Source organism: Penaeus japonicus, unplaced genomic scaffold, assembly GCF_977035675.1.
Source record: "Penaeus japonicus unplaced genomic scaffold, GWHDUDI00000001_assembly GWHDUDI00000029, whole genome shotgun sequence".
NCBI lineage: Eukaryota > Metazoa > Arthropoda > Malacostraca > Decapoda > Penaeidae > Penaeus > Penaeus japonicus.
In genome coordinates, this window is record NW_028234431.1 from 17307070 (window position 1) to 17308437 (window position 1368).

General features: G+C 36.9%; 1 protein-coding gene across 1 annotated transcript in view; it reads right to left on the minus strand.

Moving 5' to 3' along the window:
* Positions 1–241: 241 nt before the first annotated feature.
* Positions 242–1368, minus strand: part of LOC122249684 (protein amalgam) — a 12367-nt gene continuing 11240 nt past the window's right edge. The window contains exons 10-12 of the mRNA XM_086553984.1: positions 1348–1368; positions 1087–1191; positions 242–847 (exon numbers count right to left, since the gene is read on the minus strand). The exon at positions 1348–1368 is cut by the window's right edge and continues 190 nt beyond it. Coding sequence (XP_086410110.1) covers positions 1091–1191; positions 1348–1368 — 122 coding nt within the window. The 3' untranslated portion in view covers positions 242–847; positions 1087–1090. The remainder of the gene's footprint in view (positions 848–1086; positions 1192–1347) is intronic.

A 1368-nucleotide genomic window follows, 5' to 3' on the forward strand; every position in this document is an offset into this window, starting at 1 on the left:
GCCACATCGACAGGTTACCAATTACCAGTGGATTCACTCGTTGTGTATTTATGTATGGCTTTTTGCTTTCAACTCTACAAATCCTTGCATCGATATATTCACTGAGCTTTCTCTATTTTTTCCCTAATTTTCGATCTCTAGATCTTTCAAAATCTCCCATTCCATTTCATTCTATAAACCAGTTGATATCGCAACAATTAATTTCTCCTTACTGGTTGCTGGGAAGGAAATTATAACACGATTTATCTCATTATGAAATATTTTTTATTAGAACATGAAAACAAAAAAAGAAATAACAGGCACATTTCTCATTGTGCATTTCACACATAAATGACCATATATGGAGAGGTATGTTTTCTATATTACTAATTAATTACAAAAAAGATATCTGACAAATGCGCTGACAATTTTAGTCACACGGAACCAACTTACCACTGAATCATACTCTCACATCAAATTCTGTACAAACTTATATATAGATTAAGTGACAAACCACAAACTAAGTGATAAACTGAAACACTAAGGATAACACTTCTCATATCTAGATCATGTCATAAGTATAAGCATTAGGAAAAATGATACTTATAAAAATCACTGTATCATATAACGGAATATCCATCAGGCGATTATGAGAACAAAGTTTGTTTAATAGCATTCCAGCTGTTGAAACTGAATATCTTTCGGGCGAGTCAGAGTCGCGACACAAACCGAAATCCCTCGGTCGTTGTCGCCGTGCGTGCGCTGTCCCCAGGTTGACGTTTTCATGCACTGTAGGCACAGAATACCAATTTTGCACGGAACTATGATGGGCAGTTGATAGTTGACTCCGTTTCTTGGCCATATTACTCTGAAATATAACTAATTCACGTAAGAATTACAAAAAATTGTAACACAACACTGTGGTAATGGTATTGATAATTACAAATGTAACTTACTCAATTTTCCCAAAGAAGAATCTAGATAAATGTCCTCATTAAAGGCAAAATGCACCATTAGAGTTTCGATGTCAAAATTTTCCTCAAAATTGTCAAGAATTACTTGTCATTGCCAATTTCCCTTATTATTGCTCATACTATAATTTCTCACCGTCTTAATCCTGCATCACGCGGACAACTTGAGGCAGCCGAGACAGCAGCGTCATGCTCATCTTCCACCACTTCCACGAGTCCTCATTCGTGGTGGCCACTGCGACTGGAAGAACATGTTTGCCATGAATACAGCGGCAAAAAAACACATATGTTCAATTGTCTTTTGGTAATCCCAAGGCAGTGTCAATCAATAACACAGCAATGCCTAAACCTGTCCAAGTATATCATGGTAATTTTATACGATGGAAGGTTCTCTGACCTTCGACAGGCTCGAGCGGAA